The 18,058-nt window shown below is 54.1% G+C and overlaps 1 protein-coding gene across 2 annotated transcripts in view; it reads right to left on the reverse strand.

The window, feature by feature from the left end:
- Positions 1–18,058, reverse strand: part of SLC22A23 (solute carrier family 22 member 23) — a 173,687-nt gene that overhangs the window by 7,688 nt on the left and 147,941 nt on the right. For both annotated transcript variants that reach the window (XM_026511404.4, XM_044388725.3), the window contains 4 exons: positions 12,976–13,078; positions 10,763–10,995; positions 9,098–9,130; positions 7,771–7,894 (listed from right to left, as the gene is read on the reverse strand). In XM_026511404.4, coding sequence (XP_026367189.1) covers positions 7,771–7,894; positions 9,098–9,130; positions 10,763–10,995; positions 12,976–13,078 — 493 coding nt within the window. The remainder of the gene's footprint in view (positions 1–7,770; positions 7,895–9,097; positions 9,131–10,762; positions 10,996–12,975; positions 13,079–18,058) is intronic.

Raw genomic sequence — 18,058 nt, forward strand, 5'->3', positions numbered from 1 at the left:
GGCCACCCAGGCCTCCCCTGTCCCCCCTGCTGCTCAGGCTGGGGGGGGGGTCCACTCTGCTTTGCCCACCATGTGGCTCAGCAGTGGGTTCCCTCTCCCTGGGGCCTTCCCAGGGGCTTTGCTGTCAATAGTGAACCCAAAGAGTCCCTGCCATCTACAGCAGGCTCTCTGGCTGGCCAGTCCTAGATCCACACAAGTGACAGGAACAAGGGGGACTTGGCGTCTTGGGGCTGCCCAGGTCGACAGCTGTCCCTTAGGGCCACCGTAACGCGGACTATCAGAGTTGATGGTTAAGACAGGAATCAGTACAGAAAAGAAACACTTTTTCTCAAAGAATGGAACAGAATGACAGTCACGTGTGTGTGGGTGGGACAATGTGAGGAGGGTCTCCCTTCCTCATTTTGTAACGTTTCATAACAACAAAAGACACTGCTCTCGTCACTTCTCTCAACCCCAAATGAGAAAAGGCCTTGTATCTCTGCTCACGGGAGGGCGTTCCTCACACCCCTCGTGCTGGGTGGGGAGGGGTGGGGCATACTGCCCTCCGGACAGAGCCAGAGCCCGGGAGTGGCCAGACTCTCCCCTGCCCCAGCCCCTCTGTTTAACCCGTGCCCAAGCCCCAGGGCTTCCAGTTCAGCCCATCTGGGTCACACTCGCCTACTTGGCCTGTCTTGCATCCTCCTACTCTCTTGGGCTCTTTCCTCACTGCTGACAACGTGACTCTTCTAGAATGTGGAGTGGATCATGCCACTCCCTTTCCCAGAGTCCTCCGAGGGCTCCCTCCTGCCCCTGGCCGAGCCCCGGCCCCACATCTGCCTGACCCGCACCCCCAAGCCCCCGGCTCCTGGCTCTCTCCCTCACTCCCCCCCGCCCCGTGTGGAGGCTCCGGCCTCTCCGCTCAGCTCAGCTCTGCCAGGTCCCAGGCGGCAGCAGTCTCCTCACATGCTGCTGAGGAGGGAGAGGGGGCCCTTCCCGCGGTCCCCAGGCCTGGCACAGTTCCTGGCATGGAGGCTCACCGGCGTCCAGCCTGGCAGCCGTCGGCCGCCGGGCCCAGCGCCCTGCACGCACAGGCCAGGCCGGAGCAGCCTCCAAATACACGCTCCTGCTCCTGGGGCCGGAGTGCGCCGGTTAAGGGCACAGGTCAGGAGCCAGCGGGCCTGGGTTTGAATTCTGACTCCACCACCCATAAGCCTCACGGAGGCTCAGACAAGGAGACAGGAAGGGCACATCAGCAGAGACCGGGGCGCTGGTGTCCCTACGTCCGGGCCAGGAAGTGCCAAGCACACGCTAGCTGTTATCATCCCCAGTTGTCTAAGCTCCTTCTTCCTTCTTCGTTGGCCTCACGAGGCAGAAATAGTGCTGTATTTCTAACGTCTTTCTTGCTGCATTAATACTGAACAAGCAACAAAGAGCTGCAGGTGAAGGGAGGACAGGGAGATCAGTGGATTGGTTGGGGTGCTGGTGTCCCTCCGGGGAGCACTGGGGAGAAGCCTGATGGCTGGGCCGGGGGCTGAGCAAGTTCAAGCACTGCGAGGAGGACAAGGAGGACGAGAAGATGAGCCCTTCTCTTGGGTCCAGAGCCTCCAAAGGGGGGCAGAGTGTGCTGGCACCGCTATGGTCCTTCCTCTCCCCACCCCCCTAGTCCCCCCCCCCCCGCCACGGGATGGCTCCTGAAGCTGCCTCACACCCCCCCATCCTTCCAGGGACCCCTGCTCCGGCTCACTGCCCCTTTGGAACGAAGCCTCACTCCCTCCTGCTGCTCCTTCGCATACACACATGCCTCCCAGGGCCCCTGTCCCTTCAGTGTGCCCCCTGCGACCCCCCCCAAGGCTTCCAGAGCACAGGCTGACCAAGCTGCAGAAGTGCTCTGCCCAGCTGCCCCGCCCGTCCCCTACCTCAGCCCGCTCGGGGAGCCCAAAGACTCTTGTGTTTGTGTGGGGGTTCCCTCACAGACTGAAGAGGTTTTCAGGGGCAGGGACCAGCAGATTTCTAAAATGGCCCCAATGATTCACACCTCCAGGCGTACATACCCTTGTATCTTGAGTGTGAGCTGGACCTAGTAATTTACTTTTCACCAATAAAATATGGCAAAGGTAATGAGATGTCCCTTCCATGATTCGGTTACAAAAGACTGACTTCTAGCAGATTCTCTTGCTGGCTTCGATGAAGCAAGCTGTTCCGTTGTTCTACTCCAGGTGGCAAGGAAGGAACTAAGGTGACCTCCGGCCAGCAGGGAACTGAGGCTCTTGGTCCAATAGCTAGTGAGGAACTGAATCCGCTGTTCTGGTCCGAATGTCTGTCCCCCCACCCACCCCAATTCATATGTTCAACTCCTAATCCCCAGTGTGATGGTTATTAGGAGGCGGGGACTTTGGGAAGTGATTAGGTCTCACGAATGGGATTCCTGCTCTTAGAAAAGGCACCCAGAGGGGCGCCTGGGTGGCACAGCGGTTAAGCGTCTGCCTTCGGCTCAGGGCGTGATCCCGGCGTTATGGGATCGAGCCCCACATCAGGCTCTTCAGCTATGAGCCTGCTTCTTCCTCTCCCATTCCCCCTGCTTGTGTTCCCTCTCTCGCTGGCTGTCTCTATCTCTGTCAAATAAATAAATAAAATCTTTAAAAAAAAAAAAAAAAAGAAAAGAAAAGGCACCCAGAGAGCTCCCTCACCTCTCCACCATGTGAGGGGTAGAGGGAAGATGGTCGTTGATGAACCCTGAAGCAGATTAACTGAACACCAAATCTGTGGACACCTTGATCTTGGACTTGCAGCCTCCAGAATTCAATTACTGTTGTTTATAAGCCACCCAGTCTGTGGCATTCTGCTCTAGCAGTACGAACACACTGAGACCAATTACTGAATGAGCTTGAAGACCGATCCTACCCTGGGGGACCGCAGCGTGTGGGAGACCCCAAGCGGGGGGCCTGGCTAGGCTTTGCCAACTCCTGCCCACAGAAACTGTGAGACAACAAGCCCGTGTTGTTGCAAGCCACTACGTTTTGGGATAATTTGTTACACAGCAATAGATAACTAGTACACTCAGCGAGTGATGGAATTTCCTAGCCTTAGCTATGGAAGAAAAGACAGCCACCTCTCACCCAGGCTGTGATATGTCACCAGTCCTATGTGTTAGAAGCCTTTTGCCAAGGGAGTGACGGGAAGGGCTGTAGGAACAGTCACACCATTGTGCTACTGGGCTGTCAAGGGGACACAAATAAGGAATAGTAATGTTTTGGGGGGCATCCCCCAGATACCAGCCCCCGTCCCAAGCAGAGGGTCCCAGACCACCTTCTGAAGACTCTCTGCACCTTTCTGTTAGTATTTCTTCGTATGCCTACTGTCCTTATTTAGTCCATGAGCTTGTCAAGGGCAAGGATTATTTTCTAGAATACCAACCAGTACGTATTATTTATGCTTAATAAATATTGGATGTTTATGGATTACACTGGCTTCCTAGGTAGGAAGGTCAGCTCACCCAAATGAATGGGGCGGGCTAAAAATAGGTGACCGTCAGGAAGAGCGATGTGATGGGAGCTAAGAACACGAACACCTGAAATAGCTGCTTCGTCCTTCTGGTTGTTGTGGCCACTCCGGAAGCCACAGGCTGTTGCAAGGGACAGATGGATGCCAGGGATAATGGATGTGTCTCCTTGGGGCTTTAATACCAGGAAGACGTCCTTTTCTCTCAGGGCTTCTGGGTTTCCGTGGGACCTCCCTGTCACCACACGTGGATGGCACGGACAAGCAGAGAAGGAGACTGACCTTGCTCAGTGCTTATAAAGTCCACACGAGAGTTAACCTCCAGGAAGGGAGAGTACACACCCACGGGGAAGGGTGTGCACAGAGTCACTGTCAAGGGAGCGGAGGTCAGCCTGGGACAAAGTCTTGCTTCATAATGCCAAAATATATATTATATTAATAAATCATGTCAAATATATTTACGGTAGGATTAGACAGCTTACGTAAGTATCCACGTATGTAAGTGTGTGTACGTATATAAAATGCAGTCTACGTACGTGTGCATATATAATATGCAGTGTTTCTTTATGTATTTTTTCCACAAAAGCAATTTTCTGTTTGGTTTTATCTTGAAATTTTTCACTAAGGTTAGGAACGCTTTTGAAAGAATTTGTTATACCATTCTTGGCTTTGTGTTGTCTTTGTGAAATCTCCGTTTAGAGAATGGGGTCATTATTACACGCTTGGGTTTCAGGGGCTTATCTTCCTTTTCCTCCCCTGAAATGCTAACTTTGTGCATTTTCTGCTTTTCTTTAGATTGTCACTAGAGGGCAGCATATGCCCATGTGTAAATATCAAAGCAGGTAGCCACCTCAATTTACAAATAAAAGAAGGGGGGACGGGTGTGTGTGTGTGTGTGTGTGTGTGTGTGCAAATTTCGCCTCCCTGTGCTTTAGGAGCACAGAAAGTTTTAATATCCACTGGATATCTTTAATTCACTAGTAATAATATCTAAATTAAGGATATAAAGGCGATACACAGGCAGACTTATTATTAGAAGTAGCAAGCTTAAATTAAGAATTCCAGAGTCTTCAAATCGTACTTTAAACATGTGAACACCAAGCATCTTGAGTTTAAACAGAACAAACAAACCTCCCATTTCTCACTTCCTCTTCTCTCTTAATTTGTCTTGACTCCATTTCTGTGAAGTCAAGGATAAACAAATATTTGTGCCAGTTTTGCAGAAATAAATATAACTGCCAAAAATACTCAGGTAGGAATCATTAATAATATCCATTGTCATCTCCTGAGGCTGGACCCTTCTATATTCTCTTTCTCCCCTCAGCATCACTACCCTGTAACGAGGCAGTCCTAACTCGTCTCATTTTAGGGCAAAGAGATGAAGTCTGGCTAAGGGACCTGCCTAGGGCCGCGCGGAGGGAAGTGGCCTCTGAGATCACACACAGCTCCATCCGCTCTCTTGGCGGAAGATCCGCTCTCTTGGCGGAAGATCTGCATCTGAGGCTCGCGGCCACATCCCCTACGCTTTATTTGTTCTCCATCCTGCTCTGAATCCTAGCCTGCGTGCCTTCGCTCCTGGACCTTAGCATTTGTTCGTTCTATCCGTTTGTGTGTCTGTCTATGTGTGTGTGTATTATATATGTAAATATATCACATATATTTAAGACATGAATTTTTAAAGAAGTTTAACAGACTCCAGATGCCACATTACACAGGCCATCTTTGTCCTTGGTGCCTGTTCTCGAGGCACCTTTAGAGCGGAGGACATCAGGGCCCAAGTTCTTCGTCCCAAGGTGGGAATAGGGAGGAGTTACTCAGAAGGAAGTTCTCCAAGAAAGCAAGTTCCAATAAAGAAGTTTCTGGAGAAGGGAGTGGGATAGCCCGAAGGGGAAGAAAGCGGGAGATATTGGGAATGAGCAGCTGAGCTCAGACAGAACAGAGCAGTAACAGCGAAGGCCCAGGGGCCCTGAGGGAGCCTGTGTGCAGCTGCCGACAATGAAATGAGCTTGTTACGCCGGCGCCTGCCTGCCTCCTCTCTGAACTGACCGCTTTGGTGAGGGGTGAGGAGGACGGTGAAGGCCTCAGGGGCTCCCGCCTGCAGCTTCCAGATAGACACTGCCTAGAAAAGATAGTCCTGCACAAAAAAGCCATCGACTGCTCCTAGACTGACCAGGCCCCGGGGCCCCTTCTAACCAAGCCCAGGGGGAGAGGGTGCTGCAGACACAGGGTCCTCCCCATCTGCCTGCAGAGGCAGCCAGCTTCTGAAGCCTCAGGAAGCGACCTGAGCAACAGCTTGTTGCCAGTGGAGAGCATCCAGACCAGGCCTGGGGGGGAGGGAAGCACGTCTCTGCAACCAAGTCTGGATGCGATCTCACGCACAACAGTAATTAATACGTTCATTAGACTCCAGTGAGTCTGTTGTCCTTGGACAACGGATTTCCACAAGCGTCTGTGCAAAAAAGTTCTTATCCTCCTATTTGCTTCTCGTTAGTGAGTCCTGGCATCTTCCCTGGGGCGACTGCTGTAGTTCAGAAGGGATGTTTTTAATAACAGCCTGGTAGAAAAGGGCTCGTTTGGTATTAAGAAAAATGAACCTCCTGAAACACTGTATGTCAATTAGGCTTCAGTGAGTAAGAGAAACAGACCCCAAGCCGCTCTCCCTTGTTTATCTGGGATTTAGCTGTAGGGGGAGGGGAGGAAGGTCAGTTTCTGTCCCAGGTCACTGCAGGGGAACTATCCCCGACTGTGCCTGGGAGAAAGAGCCAGGCCGCTGAAGGGGAGGGGTTCAGGAGTGACACCAGGACCCCTTCCCTCCCGGCCAGAGACCCCCTTTGGACTCGATCTCCTTTCATCCCTCTGTGAGTACAAAAACAGCACCGAAGGTCAAATTTTTTTCTAGTGTGTCATCTTGGCAAGCCAAATCGAAGAACGTATTTGTTGAGTTTCTATCCCCAAATAATCCTTGCAGGTCTGCACCGAAGAGGAAGAGGATAGTGTTTTTCCTTCAGTTTAGCTTGTTAAGCAAAATGCAACAATGACTAATGAGGTCCACCAACCAGCAGAGTTAAGGGGTGACCACCCCCAAAGAAAGGTCCACAATCACACCAGTCTGCAGAGAGAGCAGCTGGAAAGCCAGAGGTCCAACCTTGACTTCTGCTCTAGTGAAAGAACCCTCTTCGCTGGATTCTTTGGTCAAGGAAGGAAATTTTAACTAGGTAAAGAAAAGACACAGAGGGAGATGCTGTCTGCCTGAGGCATTTTGCAACCTGGAGCCTGAAATAAGCTTCAGGCTGTTCTCTTCGCTTCGGAGAGGGTCCGAACAGGATGAATTACTTGGCATTCAATTCCTTTTTTCCTTACATACACAATTCCTTGGCATTTTATCCCACAGGCACCGAGTAGCCTTCAGACATGGTGTGCACTGTAAAACTCTGGGAGAATGAAGCAAAATGAGGTCATGTGAAAGATCTCTTGTCAGCATGACTCCTGGAAATGTGGGAAGAAAGTCCGTGAACCTACCTGCCTTTGCCCAGAGCCCTTCCTAGCACCCGAGGGGCTAAAGTAATTAGTCTGCACGAGTCCTGCCTGGAACTGTACGGGGCTCTACTTGTTTGCCTGCGTGGGAAAGTCAGGGTGGACGGGTGTCATCATGCTGACTTCTGGGTTTTCTTTCACAGCTGAATAATTGCCTAATTTATTCACAATTTATATTTTCCAAAAGCATGTGTGTTAGCAATGCTAATGATATTCCCATGCAAAGTTCAGTGTGATGCCAGTCCCGATGAGCTCTTCCGTAAGTCACAAACAGTAATTACCAGGAAAATGACATGATTCTGTAGCTAAGTGATGCCCTTTTACATGAAGACACACCCTTTTATTACGCTGTAACCTGAATAACATTCAAGGGTGGGTAGCATCCAGGTACCACTATCTGGGACTAGCACCAAGAAGGGATCAAACGTCACTCCGTGAGCTAAGACAAAAGTGGTTAAGCCCGAGCTAATACCCCCATGCAGCGCCTCCTGCACCCTCCCTGCTCCTCTGGCTCCTTGCCTGGATGGAGCCCAGGGTCAAGTTCTCAGCTGACTCTCAGGGGCCTCAGAGTCAGGGCAGAGCTCCCCATCGGAAGCCCTGACATGCCCGGCGTGCATGCTGCACCCTGGTCCGGAGGCCAGGGCGGGACACAGCTGATGCTGGTTCATTCCGCAGGAGCCCTGCTACGACACCCAGACACCCAGCCCCCTCCGGAGTCTCAGGGAGAAGGCGTGGTGTGGGGCACCTCCCATGACCTACCTGATTACCGTGGGGGTGATCTCTGCACAGAAGAACACACTGAGGCTTCCCACTGCGTGGGAGGCGAACATGCCCACGATGGAAAACGCGATGGAGAATTTGTCCTTGACACTATCACTCATACCTGAAGGAGAATCAGAGGGAGACAGTGAGGGGGGCGGGCAGAAGGGAAGGGAAAAGGAGGCTGGCAGGCAGGTGGTGGGGGGCAATGCAGAGACAGCAGCTGGACAAGGGACAGGGGAGGGTCTAGGACCACATGAAGGGTCTTCCCCCATCCCCCTTCCCCAGTGCGGGGTGCAGCCTGGGGCACTCAGTTCCCTCTGGAGACTGGGGAGCACCTCTAGGTGTAACAGGTCAGACCCTCTTGGCAGAAGGCTTTGTTGGGGTTCCCGTGATTCCCTGTGCGCCTGGAATGCTGTAGCTCACACGGACTCGGCCAGGATTCCGGAGGCCACAAGCCATGCCTGGCAGGAGGGAAGGCTGGTGGTCTCCCTGGGGCTGTAACAACGTCCCCTTCTATCCCAGCCTTCGGAGAAACGAGGCCTCTGCCTCCAGAGAGCCCTGGCTATTCTGGCCTCAGATCTGACCTGTCCAGTACCTAGGACAGGGTATGCTAGGCTGGATCGACGGGAATAAAACTCCAATAACCCAAACAGAAGAATTTATGGCCTGGAGGGACAGTGCTCAGTTGACCCGAGCACTTTGCAAATGACACCAGAGTCTGACCACACACCCAGGCCGCATCTAGCACAGAGCATTGGCATGCGGTTGGGGTCATACATTTGGTCAGCCCAGTTCCCTGCAAGGCTGTATCCTGAATGCAGGAATCTCACAGCAGAGTCTCGGCAGCACGGGCTCGGGGCAGGCCAGGCACATGCGACCAGCAGCTCTGCCATCCCCGTAGCCGAGAGCAGCAAGCTGCTGTGAGGGACAAAGGGGGACAGCAGCTTCCCCTGGCGGCACAGTCAGCCAGGTGTCCAGGCTCCCTGGGGCTTTCTGATGTCACCCAGGCACTGTCTGTAAGAGCAGCTGCAGCAGGCCCCGGGCTGACTGCCGAGGCCGGGGGGAGAGGGGAGGCCATGCATGCAAGCCGGGCACAGACAGGGAAACGAGGTGCTCTTTCTCGAGGCGAGAAGGAGTAGAGAATACAAATGTATGCTTATAGTGTCCAACCTACGGCCAACTTCAGCTGCAACTCTTGAAGGATAAGGAGAGAGGGGGAGAGAGACAGGGAGGGGAAACCACAGGTCTGTGAGTCTTGATGAAAAGGCCCATCTGGGTGCAATAAAAAGCGGTCAAGTGCACTGCACGGGCACTGGAGGCTCACCTGAGTCTGGATGCTGGCTGTACTTCCCAATCACTGCGCCCCCGGAAATGACGGCCCCCATGTGGACGAGGATGAAGACAGTGGGCAAGGGGAGGAGAAAGAAAGGCCATTAGGTATGAAGCCACTACCTTTTCCCATGTGACTGGGTTCTCAGTGAACTCCCTTCCAGCTCTGGGTTGGCCCCACTGCCCCCCTGCCAGGCCCACTGGGGAGCAGGACCAACACCTGCTGGGGGCCAAGTGCTAGAAGGATGCAGAGACCTGTGGGTAATAGAGTCCCCTCCGGGGATTAGCACCCGACGGACAAAGCTCTTTTTGTCGGAGGGGAGGGTGAAAACACCTCTGGCCTCCCAATACGGGGATAAAACGGAACTCTTAACAGAGACTCTAGCAGCTCTTCTAGGCCTCAAACTGAAGGCTTCACTTCATTGTGAATAATTCTTCGCGGGTTGCTGCAGTCTGTGCCCCAGCAAGTACCGCGGGGGCAGATCCGTGGGGCGGCATTTCTGTGTGCTCTGAGCCCTGATGCTCACGGCTTGGCTTCTCGCGTGCACCTAGTTCCTGGGGCTTTCCTGCTCAGGGACAAAGAGGGCACCGTGACACTCCCAGGCACTGCCCCTCCCTGCACCCAAAGCTCGGGAGCTTGCACAGGGCTCCCGGGAGGGTAACTTGGGCAGCCCCCACCAGGGGACAGATACCACTTCTGTTCCCTTATTTGTCACAGCTGAAAATAAGACCCGTCTCCCAGCAAGAGGCAGAATGCATGGGAACGTGACCAGATTAGGAACATTGCTCCCGAGTTGGAAAGGAGCTGCTCTTTAATCCAGTTTGCATGAAGAGGTTGAGAGAGTTTTGAGTTTTTTCTTTTTCTTCTGTTCCGGACGCTGACTCCCACACCTTGGAGGACGAGAAGGCTTTCTGTTTGCTCAGCAGCTCCGATGTGTGCTGCGCCGGGACAGTCCCGGAGTCGAATTCCCAGCGCTCGGGTGGGCTCTCCTGGGCATGTTTCCCCAGGGGCGCCGGGCCTGGTGCGAGAAGGTTCAGCTGCCTTGCTCTGGGCGGGTCGGAGGGATGCCTGGGGCTTTTTCCCTGCACGGGGAGCTGTCAGGCCCCCGTCATACAGCTGCAGGGGCTGCATGGATTCCCTAGCTTTTCTGTGAATTATTTTTAACATTCACTGAGGAGTTCTTTGGCCCAAAGACAAGCTGATAAACTTGGGAACAGCTGCCGAAAAGCAGTGTCCTAATACAAGGCTGTCAAAATGTCCCCCTGATTTCCCATGAAAGGGCACTCTGTTCTTCTCATCACGTGACGTATGACAAAGGCACAGGCTGGGCCTCCATGAAGTCATGCCCACCGGGGCTCAGGGGGCCTCATGTGCAAGGAATGAGGTGTAGCCAGGAAGGCTCCCAGTTACAGGCCCAGGGCCGGGCGGGGGAGCGGGGGAAGCACGGTGCACTCCATCCATGGTAGTCACCAGGGACATTCCAGTTCAAACGTTCCTTCCCGAGGCACTTTCCTCAAGCTGTTGATTTCGGAATCATAGCTCAGGTCACAGAACACTTCCCTCAAGTTTCACCCAGCTCCGTCAAACACCCTTCTGTCCCAGTCCAGCTCCCCTCCCCCAGGCTCCGCCCCCCAGCCCCAGGCCCCGCCCCCCACTCACGGTTGAGGAGGCCGAGCTGCAGGAGCGAGGCCAGGGCGGTGAGGATCACGAAGAGCAGCAGCCCGCCCCTGCGCCCCAGGAGCCTGACCACCACGCACATAGCCAGGCAGGACGCCAGGGCGATGCTGGCCACGGTGTAGTAGTCGGCGTAGAAGTTCTCCAGGAGCGGCACCTTCACCTCGTGGCCCATCATGCTCCGTGCAAAGCAGTGGTGGATCCCGTAGCCCGTCAGCCTGGGGGAGACACACAGCCGGGGGGGGGGGGGGGGAGGCAGTGGGCAGGCGGACAGAGGCAGGAGGGATCAATGACCAGGAAAGAGGCAACTCGGCACGTCACGGCAAACATGCTGTCACCGCGAGCGAGAGCATGACCCGTGCAAGGCAAAGGGACTTCAGAGACACGACAGGAGCCTGCCCCTCATGGGGGGGGGGCGGTTCGCTCTCCTCCGCCATCCTTTAGCAGAAGAGTGGGGGCGTTAAAGCAGTGAGACCTTCCGTTCAAACACCATCCAACAAATCCAGCATGCATGACGAAGCACTCCCCACGCATCAGCTCACTTCGTCCCACGTGGGCACCCTAGGAGCTCCCGTCAGACCCATTTCACAGATGGGCAAAAAGGCCTATGGAGGTTCAGCAGCTTGCACCAGTCTGCGGAGCTGACAAGGGACAACTTCGAAGACATCCTGCCTATCTGGGCCTCTGCCTCTTCCTTTAGCATTCAGAATTCTGGAAACTCGGGGATCCATCCAGAGAACTACCCATTCCTGCTGCTATTGACAGACACGCCCTGGCAAAGCTGTAGGAAGTCAGGCCAAATGAAGACATCTGGTCTTGCGAGACTCTGTTTCCACTCTTAATTTATCACTGTTGCCCATCCTTTGCCCTGGGTCAAGTCTCTTTCCTGCCCCCAGAGGATCATATAAACCTGCTGGGAAATGTGTGTCGGGACCGCTGGAGGCAGATGTCCAGTCTGGGAAATGGGAATCCGAATGCACACCCGCCCCCCCCACGAGGCTGCAGGTGCACGCGCACCACGTGGGAAGCGCCGTGAGAGCTCATTCATGACATCAGCACTCGGCAGCCGTCCCAGAGCCAAAAATTTCCTTCTCTCCCAACCCCTCTTCCGTGCTTTGGGGAAATCAAAGTGCTTTTATCACACCATGAGGATGCGTCAAGGTCAACTGCAACAGACCCCTGCCCCCACAGGAGGAAGCTGCTGTTTGCCAAGTGAACTCATTTCCACTTGGGAAATCCTCCGCAGAGGGCCTGCTGGGGCCATCGTTTTATCATCGAGCAACCGGTGAGATTCGGTTCCTCTCTCGGGATCCCAGCTGACTGTCTCTGCTTCTCAGCCTACTGAGGTCTCATGGAAATCTTCTACCTTTTTGTGCTGGTAAGAAGGCAGTCTTCTGACCACAACAGGTAACAAGGTCAGAGAGATGGATTCCCCTTCCCCCAAACATGAAGCATTAAAATGGAAACTTGGCATCTCCTCTATGTCACAATTTGTGTTTTTTTCCCCGAAATAAAAGTTGGAGAGGTCATTGCATTTTTAATGGTCCCATTAGCCTAGCTAGCTAGCGTCTGTCTGAGACTGGACAGCGGCATGGTGGCCCTGTCGGGAGCCAGCTCTGGGCGGGGAGGCTGAAGCCTCAGGGCTCAGGCCCTGACCCACCGTGTGCCTAAGGCCTCTGTCTCCCCGAGTGTAGGACAAGGGTGTATGTAGGAACCCCCACATCGAGAACTGATTAAGTGGAGCTGCTTTGATAAAAACAGCTGTAGGGAACGGTGGGACCAGAGCCCTGACCCTGGGCCTCTCTTTTTCCCAGACAGAAATCCTGAGGCCTTTCACGGACGAGTGTCAATCCCCCCCCCCCCCCACATAGCCTCTAACATCAAATGAGAGTTAACACCCCCTCACCTTAAGTGACCTCTGACCCTGAGTGAAGGCCACCTTGTGTGGTCAGGGAAGGGCGAGATTATTGAACTGTGAGTCAACACGAGAAAGACCTTCCTGGTAACACTGATGCTGGGGCTTAACCCAGGGCCTCTCAGCGAAGAGCAAAGCCTTGGGCTGGTCAGAGGCCCCTGTATGGCCATAATTCAGGATCCAGCTGTGCGAAGAGGAGAGTCCCGCTGTCCGCTCCTCTAGCCCCCCTCTTTTCCAGCCTCTCCCTGACCTCTGCCCTCTCCGTGTCCCTCTTGAGACTCACGAGTTCACACACAGGACCACGATGTTTTTCCACAGGTTCCGGGTTCCCACCACTTTCACGATGCAGACCTTCTTGGGCCTCCGGGAAAGCTCCTTCTCCAGCTCTGCGGGGAAAGAGGGCCTGTGACCTCTCGGCAAGGCCCCGGGCAGGCGGCCTCCCAGATGTTCCCGAATTTGGGCATCATGACAAGGGGAAACATTTTTTTTTTTCTTTAAGCCAGGGGATAGGGTCTGGCTCTCAGGATAGAAAATGAACCACAGAGACACTAGCTTTGCAGTTCCAATTTCCCCGTGGGGCCTGAAGGGCCCACACGTGCCGTCCGTGTCCCTTGCCACTGCGAGGCCTTTAGAAGCAGGATCCGAACAAATAAGCCATTGGGGTGGACTCACGCCGCTTTGCCTGGGTACAAAACCAAATGACATTCTAGGTTACGGAGGCACTAATCCGGTTCAGGCCCTACTGACCAAGAGGGGCTTTTCTGTGCAGCATCTGAGCTGCCTGCCCTGCCTGCTGCTCGGCGGCCAGGAGCGGCTCGTGCGCCTACGCTCCTTGACCCCCTGAGCAGCGACGTGTGGCTGCAGCGCTCCTTCCACTCTGCCCAGGGTGCAGCCACCTGCTGAGGCCAGCTCCACACGTGAGCGAACACGTGTGCGCAGAAGGGCAGCCGCGAGCGTCTGCACACACGCATACACACACATCTTAGTGCACGCTCGAAGGTCTTTGCGACCTGAGCGTGACGGACATGGTTTGGCCTCAGAGCGCTGTGCGCAGCTCCTAGGGCATGAGAAAGAGCTTCTCGAGAGGCTCAGACTCGCTCTGAAAGCCGTTCTGGAAAGACTCCCACAGCCTCCAGCGCCACATTGACGAGAGCGTGCCGAAGCCCCGCTGCCGACCTGGCCGTTTCACAGAGAAGGTTTTTTTCTTTCCAAGGAAATGCCCCCGCCTTTGGGATCTCCCCGTGCGTCTGGGAGCAGAAAGGTCCCACACTCAGCCTCTGAGGCCCCTTGCTGCTCTCCCGGCCAGGCGGGTCCTCGGGGAGTCATTCTCTACTCGGGAGCTCAAAAAGGAAAAGGAGACCTAACCCATCGGTTGGGTGGCCCGTGCAACTCAAGACTGCAAGACCACGAGAAATCAGGCAGAGACCAGAGGGGGCTGGGGAGGTGCGACCACTAAGTGGGATCCTGGGACAGGCGGTCATTCATGGAGAGACTGGTGACATCCAGGGAAAGACTGGGGTCGGTCAGGTGTACCAGGGGCAGTTTCTCAACGGAGACAATGGTCCTGTGATAATATGTTAACAATGGGGGAGACAGAGTGCAGGGTATTCAGAAATTCTGTACTGGTTTTGCAACTTTTCTGTAAACCTCAAAGTAAGTTTACTAACAAAAGCAAAACAACCAAACAAAAACAAGCAGTATGGGTGGGAAGGCCCAGTCTACTGAGGAATGGCTTCCGAGCTTGGAAGAAAGAGAATTGCCTCAGGAGGGACCCCAGAGCAGCGTCTGCAGAAGAGACCAAGCTACTGTAGGGCTCTCTGGTACTTCTTAGGGCCATTCCCACCCCGGGACGTCTCCAGTTCAACTCTCCTCTTCTACCTCCTTCCTGCCATCCCATGGCAGGAGGGTCACAAACCTTATTTGTTACAGTCTGAAGGAAAATCTGGTGCTTAACCATGAGGATTTAGGAGTTACTTATTTAAATAATTTTTTTTTGGACTAATGTCACCAGCTGGGGCACTGAAGGGAGTAGGAAAAGCCTTTCGATGTCTGAGGGATGCCCTGCCACCTGGTTTCCAGAACTTTCTTCCTTCCCATATTTAGGTGCAAAATTGAGGTCTCTGTACAAGCTAGAACAGCTAGCACTTCAGCTGTCTATTCATGGATCCCCCTAACTCCCGAGGTCTTCTGAACCTTTATTTTCCCCTCTGCAAACATAGGCTACTTTGATTTACAAATATCCTTTCCCCTTGGTTAAAACACTAAAAAACTTTTAAAGAACGTGGAAATAGAATGGTTAACAGATAATATTGGATCCAATGGTCTGAGTATCTTCACTGTTATAATACTCATCAGGGGGCACCTGGGTGGCTCAGTCGGTTAAGCATCTGCCTTTGGCTCAGGTCGTGATCCCAGGGTGCTGGGATTGAGCCCCATGTCGGGCTCCCCGCTCAGTGGGGAGTCTGCTTGTCCCTCTCCCTCTGCAAACCACACCCCCCCCCCCAGCTCACACTTTCTCTGGGTCTCTCTCTCTCTCAAATAAATAAAATCTTTTTTTTTTTTTTTAAGATTTTTTATTTATTTATTTGATAGAGAGAGAGGCAGCCAGCGAGAGAAGAAACACAAGCAGGGGGAGTGGGAGAGGAAGAAGCAGGCTCCCAGCAGAGGAGCCTGACGTGGGACTCGATCCCAGGACTCTGGGATCACGCCCTGAACTGAAGGCAGACGCTTAACGACTGAGCCACCCAGGCGCCCCTCAAATAAATAAAATCTTAAAAAAAAAAAATCAAACTCATCAGGAATCAATTGTAGTAGCCACACTTGTTCACCATGGACATCGTCCAAGAAGAAAACGGCTGTTAGAATGTTTATAGAAGTTGAAATTCTTTTCTGTAATGTGGCCCAAACCTAACGGCCAATACATGACTGTATATGACACAGACGTTTAAAGAAGCTGCAGCAGCTGCAGTTGTGATCTGAGTGGTGGGTTTGGGGGCTTTTTAAAATAACATTAAACTGCAGAGCCCAAGGTCTACAGAACTGACTCTAGTCTACAGAGGTAACTGCATTATTCTAAACAGAATTAAATTAACCTGACTGGGGCTATTGATATGTTGTTTCTGGCACACACATCACCAGCCTATTACCAACAACCTAAAACTTCCTCAGCGCGCAGTCTATGTCTCTGGGACAAAAATGCCCCAGCTCTGAGTTGTGAGAGCCATCAGGTGACTTTCCGTGTCTCCAGTCATCAGACCGACAGCCGGACGTTGAGTCCGCCGTGCACGTGGCTGCACAGAAGTACGAAGGCGTGCGTGAGCCGATCAGACCTGAGCACCAAGGAAGTGGCTGTTAAAAGCACTTCCTCTCCGTCTCCCTCCTCCCAAGCTCTCCGATCCCCTGGATTCACAGCCATGAGAAAGAGTCTAAAACAAAACCAAGCAGGGCTTATGGAGCCTTGACGAGTGGGCTCCTCCTACGCTACCCTGAAGCCCCCTGTCCCCTCTCTTCTGCATTTCAGCCGATCCCTGTCAGGTCACAACCTCACCTGAGAGGCAGCAAGGGCTCGGACAGACCTGGCAGAATCCCAGTCTTCATTTTTTTCGTTGAGCTTCCTTGGGAAAGCTGCTCTGTGCCTCAGTTTCTCAGCTGGGAAGTGGGACAATGCCCCTGACTCGGAGCATTGATATGAGGACCAAACAGGGAAAGCGGGTGGAGCCCCACATGGCCCCGGTGAGCAGGTGCGCTCCTGGCCAGTGCTTTGGCTGACCAAGACGGTCCCGGCTCCCCCACCAGCTGCAGAACGGACAGGTGTCCTTGCAGACACACAGGAGTCATGACCTCTACATGCTGGAGAGATCCACGTGAGGGGCCAAACCATGCTTCTCCGGGACAGCACAGATTGAGGAGAAGACAGTGCAAGATCACTCGAGGCACACAGATGACCATCTGCACTTGTTTGGATGGGGGAGGTGAGATTAACTGGCTTTGCTTTTATACTGTGTACACTGCTAATGCGTGCCTGCTGAAACTGGAAAAACATCAGTTCTAGAAATGGGAAAAAAGACAAAAAGAAGTGGGGGAAAGAAGAAAGGAAGAGGAGGAGGAGCAGCAGCAGGAGGAGGAGAAGCAGGAAGAGCAGCAGGAGGAGGAGCAGCAGCAGCAGCAGGAGGAGGAGGAGGAGGAGCAGCAGGAGGAGGAGGAGCAGCAGCAGGAGGAGGAGGAGCAGGAGGAGGAGGAGCAGCAGCAGCAGGAGGAGGAGCAGCAGCAGCAGGAGGAGGAGCAGCAGCAGCAGGAGGAGGAGCAGCAGCAGCAGGAGGAGGAGGAGCAGCAGCAGCAGGAAGAGCAGCAGGAGGAGGAGGAGCAGCAGGAGGAGGAGGAGCAGCAGCAGCAGGAGGAGAAGCAGCAGGAGGAGAAGCAGCAGCAGCAGGAGGAGAAACAACAGGAGGAGGAGGAGCAGCAGGAGGAGGAGGAGCAGCAGCAGGAGGAGGAGGAGCAGCAGGAGGAGGAGCAGCAGCAGGAGGAGGAGGAGCAGCAGCAGCAGGAGGAGCAGCAGCAGCAGGAGGAGGAGCAGCAGGAGGAGGAGGAGGAGCAGCAGGAGGAGGAGCAGCAGCAGGAGGAGGAGGAGCAGCAGGAAGAGCAGCAGGAGGAAGAGGAGCAGCAGGAGGAGGAGGAGGAGCAGCAGCAGGAGGAGGAGCAACAGGAGGCGGAACAGCAGGAGGAGGAGCAGCAGGATCAGCAGCAGGAGGAGGAGCAGCAGGAGGAGGAGGAGGAGCAGCAGCAGGAGGAGGAGCAGCAGCAGCAGGAGGAGGAGGAGGAGCAGCAGGCCCCACCGCTACCAGAACCATATTATAAAATGTGTGCACTAAAAGCTCCAAGGCAGTGGCTGGGAGGCCCTGAGCGCATGCGCAAAAGCAGAGACAGCACCTTGTCTCTTCCACGCAGCCCCTCCCCCCTCAGGTACAGATGTAGAGATGATGGCACTTGGCCATTAGGAATAAGTGTTCCGAAGCAAGCGGATGAGAACGCCTATAGGGATCTTATCAAAGTCACCTCAGATAGCTCGCTCTTTAAAATCTACCCCAAATTGTGACAAGTGACACAGCAGTGCTGGCCTCTGTGATGGCCTCTCCAGGCACGTGGCTGCAGCTGGCCTGAAGCCCGGAGGAGGAGGAGGAAGAGGCGGCCGCCAGCGGGGTTGGGAGCAGGGGACCGGAGTCAGCCAGCCAGGCCAGCCTCCGTGTCATCACTCACTAGTGCTGGGACTCTGGGCAAGTGACCTAGCCCTGGGACACTGAGGTGGCTGGATACACAGACCTGCTTCTCACCTGTTTCTGAACAGAACGACAAGACGGAGCGGGGCAGGA

Source organism: Ursus arctos, unplaced genomic scaffold, assembly GCF_023065955.2.
Source record: "Ursus arctos isolate Adak ecotype North America unplaced genomic scaffold, UrsArc2.0 scaffold_31, whole genome shotgun sequence".
Lineage (NCBI taxonomy): Eukaryota > Metazoa > Chordata > Mammalia > Carnivora > Ursidae > Ursus > Ursus arctos.